Source organism: Lactuca virosa, chromosome 7, assembly GCF_052849685.1.
Source record: "Lactuca virosa cultivar CGN04683 chromosome 7, Lactuca_virosa_CGN04683_v6, whole genome shotgun sequence".
Taxonomy (NCBI): domain Eukaryota; kingdom Viridiplantae; phylum Streptophyta; class Magnoliopsida; order Asterales; family Asteraceae; genus Lactuca; species Lactuca virosa.
Genome location: NC_136432.1, coordinates 170976386 through 170980187, shown reverse-complemented (window position 1 = coordinate 170980187; position 3802 = coordinate 170976386). Strand labels below are relative to the sequence as shown.

The following is a 3802-nucleotide window of genomic DNA, read 5'->3' as shown; positions in this document are numbered from 1 at the left end:
TCTTAGATGTCATTAGAAATTGTTTGTCAATGAAAATGTTCATTTCATTGTAATACTCACTAAGAAGACATGTTGTATAGTGGTTGATATATATTGTTATTTGAGACACTTTTTGACCATGTTTTGAAAACCATATCGGACCGGCCGGTTCAATCGGGAACCAGTCCCGAAACCGGTTTTTATAGGCCAAAAAATCACTTGTTATGTGAATGGTAGTTGAACCGGTAAAAACCAGGAATTTTAAAAATATATTTTTTTTAATTTTTTGTAATTTTATATAATTAAAATTAATAATAATGTAATTATGACATCATCCGGTTTTATAGACGGTCCCAACCGGTTTGACCAATTGAACCATCGAACCGATAAGACGGTCGATTCGGTCTACGGTTAAGTTTTCAAAACTTTTTGATCAACATTGATAAGTTGGTTGCTATATAAGTTATTTGGGTCAAATTTGGAATAACATTGATAAGTTGGTTGTTAATGCCAGCAAAAGTGTGTGGTTATAGTTTAGAAAGAAGAAAAAAAAATCATTTTTGCTTACCTCTTAAAAAATGTCTAAAAATTGTGGCTAATTTTGGTCAATTTTTCTTTAATGCTTGTATGTTTTCAAACGATATTCCTAGTTCACACATGATGAAAATCGTTTATGTTTGAATTTCGTTTCATTAAGGATCGAATGTTGAGAACTAAAAAAAAAATCCCAACATCCCAAATAAAAATAAAAAAAGACCATCATCGTGTGCGAACTAGTCGTCTACCGTCCTGGTCACGTCATGGGCCCGTGGGACCTGTTCTTCACTGCACACCTCTGCGAGCTACTCGTCTACCTATCCACAAAAAGTCAAAAGGAAGCTTTCCTATCATTCTTCTATCTCCATTATTGACATTTCTCTTGAATTTTTTGGTTTTAAATTCTTCCAGGATCCTGATCTTGATGAAATGGACCTAATTTTGAGATGAATTTCGTTTTGTTTATGTTGTTGCCCTGATTTTGAATTTTCGAATCATGATGTGATAAATTAGTGATTAAGGTTGATGATCTGCCATGAATCTTCTGATTATGATTTCTATTTGCATCATCAATGGCACATTACATCGATTTATTCTTACAGATTCATTGTGGCATCACAGCACAGGGCAATTGACATAATCTACTAGTCAACATACAGAACTCATTGTTATGGCTAAATTCAGTTGTTGTTTTGGGATGGTAGCTTCCCCAACAAACGGTGTTCTTGTTCATAGAGGTAAATGGTTAAAATTTAACTTTTTTTCCACAATTCCACTTACATATACCTATTCAATGCTAGTAATTTTCTCGAATATTTTCAGCAAACAATGGGGGAAGCAACAGGTAAGACTACATCTAAGATCATTGGAAAAAACATTGGTTTTGGTTTAATAAGAATTGGTGTGTCTTTAACTTACACGATATCTGATTATTTGAATGCAGAACTTTTGGATGTTGAGAATATGAGATTGTATACATACAAAGATTTGCAAATTGCTACAGGAGATTTTAAACCCGAAAATAAGATAGGGCAAGGGGGTTTTGGTTCTGTTTACAAGGTAAATTTCAAAATTTTCTAATTATTTTCCTTCATGTGTTTAGATTATCACTAAACTACTTACTAATATCTTAAATATAAATTTGCTAATCTCTAGGGACTACTAAAAGATGGAAAAATAGTTGCTATAAATGTTCTCTCTGCTGAATCAAGACAGGGTTTGCGAGAATTCTTGACTGAAATAACTATTATTTCAGATATACAACATGAAAATTTGGTAAAGTTACATGGTTATTGTGTGGAAAAAGATCATAGAATCTTGGTTTATGGGTATCTCAAAAACAGTAGTCTCGATCAAACCCTACTTGGTAATTGAAATTCGACACACCTTTTTTCATCCTTTGTATTTTTTTTTAAAAATAATTTTGGTTTTTGTAATAGGGGGGAATCATTGTAGCATTAAATTCACTTGGGAAATTCGAAGGAAGATTTGTATAGGTGTTGCAAAAGGGCTTACTTATCTTCATGAAGAAGTGCAACCTCATGTTATTCATAGGGATATTAAAGCAAGCAATATTTTACTCAATGAAGATTTTACACCAAAGATTTCGGATTTTGGTCTTGCAAAGCTTTTTCCATCTCATTTGACTCATATTAGCACATGTATTGCTGGAACTCTGTAAGCGTTACATATTAAAAAATATAATATAATATTATTTCCATTATTATTAATCTTTTTCTATTAATGGCAATGAGTTATTTTAGAGGCTATTTGGCTCCTGAATATGCAATAAGAGGCCAATTGACAAGGAAAGCAGATATTTACAGTTTTGGTATTTTGCTTTTGGAAATTGTTAGTGGAAAACCCAATCAAAATAAACAGTTACCAGTTGAAGAACAATATCTTCTTGAAAGGGTATGCAATTTTTTATTTAAATTGTAGCAATGTAGTTATATATATTTATTTATTTTAATATTTTTTTTTCAGGTATGGGAACTATATAGGGAAGGGGAGCTAAAAAGGTTGGTTGACACTTCAATGGAAGATGATGATGAGGATTATGATAAAGATGAAGCTTGTAGGTACTTAAAAATTGGCTTACTTTGCACCCAAAGACTTCAAAAAAACAGACCATCAATGTCTAATGTGATGATGATGTTAAATGACGAAAAGGACCTTGATGAAAAAGATTTATCTGATCCAGGGTTAATCTCAGAGTTAACAAAGTTTAAATCTGATAAAAATAACACATCAGCTACTCCTACATCATCAAGCCACTCGGGAAAACAAGAGGATAAGGATTCCTCATTCTATGGAGACACAACATCATCTCACGCTACTATGGATTTTACCACAATTATTGGTCGATGATTGTACGTTACACCATTATTATGTCTTTTGTATGGTAATAAATTCTTTATAAAGAAAAAAAAATGATTAGTAATTACAAGTTTGCCATTTAGACATCATGCCGAGAGTGGTTGGAGGATTGTTGATTTTTTTGGCCTCATATTCACTTAATATGTGAATGTTAACTGTGTCTTGCTTATAGTATTTTTAAGTGTTAGATTGTTAGATTCACATTGTGAAAATCGTCTATATTCACATTTAGACACTCCGTCATTTCTTTCCAGATTTCCATGTTTTGAAGCTCTTTTCCACCATTTCCAAACAAATCTTCGTATAGATTTGAAAGCATTACAGTCACGAACTGCTTCAATTTATGCTAAAAATTGACCAGATCCTTAGTCAATGGAGAGAGGGAGTTGTACATAAAGATGACAACGGGGGCGGGGAATACAGGGGACCCCAATCCCCATCCCCATCCCCGAGTTCTCATTCCAATCCCCATCCCCATACCCATCGGGGAATATAAATAAACCCTCATCCCCACCCCCAACGGGGACTGGGGATCTCCAGCGGGGAATCGAGGGGTTTTTTTTTCTTATTTAATATGAAAACTTTTACGTAAAGAAAAACTTTAAATTTCAATTTTACCAGCACAAGTTTAAAGATTTTACAAAATATAAAAATATACATAGATTGCATAAAAAATATAAACAAATTTTCTACAAAATTTAAATAAATACATGAAAAATCAAATAGAAAAAAGTTATCAGAGTGATATTTGAGGTAAAATAGATAAACCAAATAGAGAAAAAATTATACACGAGTTTAAATTAGATAAAAGAAAAAAAAGTATAATTTCAACCAAGTAATTATAATGAGTTAGGTTACTTTGGATCAAGTTTTATATATTGTAAATTGTACTATAAATATATGTTTT

At 32.1% G+C, this 3802-nt stretch overlaps 1 protein-coding gene across 4 annotated transcripts; it reads left to right on the top strand.

Moving 5' to 3' along the window:
- The first annotated feature begins 758 nt into the window (after nt 1-758).
- LOC145126261 (cold-responsive protein kinase 1-like) lies at nt 759-2977 on the top strand. Of its 4 annotated transcripts, none has more exons than XM_079061662.1 (7): nt 759-1037; nt 1138-1253; nt 1460-1575; nt 1672-1882; nt 1956-2193; nt 2280-2430; nt 2503-2977. In XM_079061662.1, exons 2-7 carry the CDS (start codon nt 1187-1189, stop codon nt 2884-2886), a joined length of 1167 nt encoding a protein of 388 aa, XP_078917788.1. In that variant the 5' UTR covers nt 759-1037; nt 1138-1186; the 3' UTR covers nt 2887-2977. The 4 variants fall into 4 exon arrangements, with proteins under 4 accessions (XP_078917788.1, XP_078917787.1, XP_078917789.1 ...); XM_079061661.1 differs by having other exon boundaries at nt 760-1037; nt 1119-1253; XM_079061663.1 differs by lacking the exon at nt 759-1037 and adding an exon at nt 1339-1360 and having other exon boundaries at nt 1044-1253.
- The last annotated feature ends 825 nt before the right edge of the window (nt 2978-3802 follow it).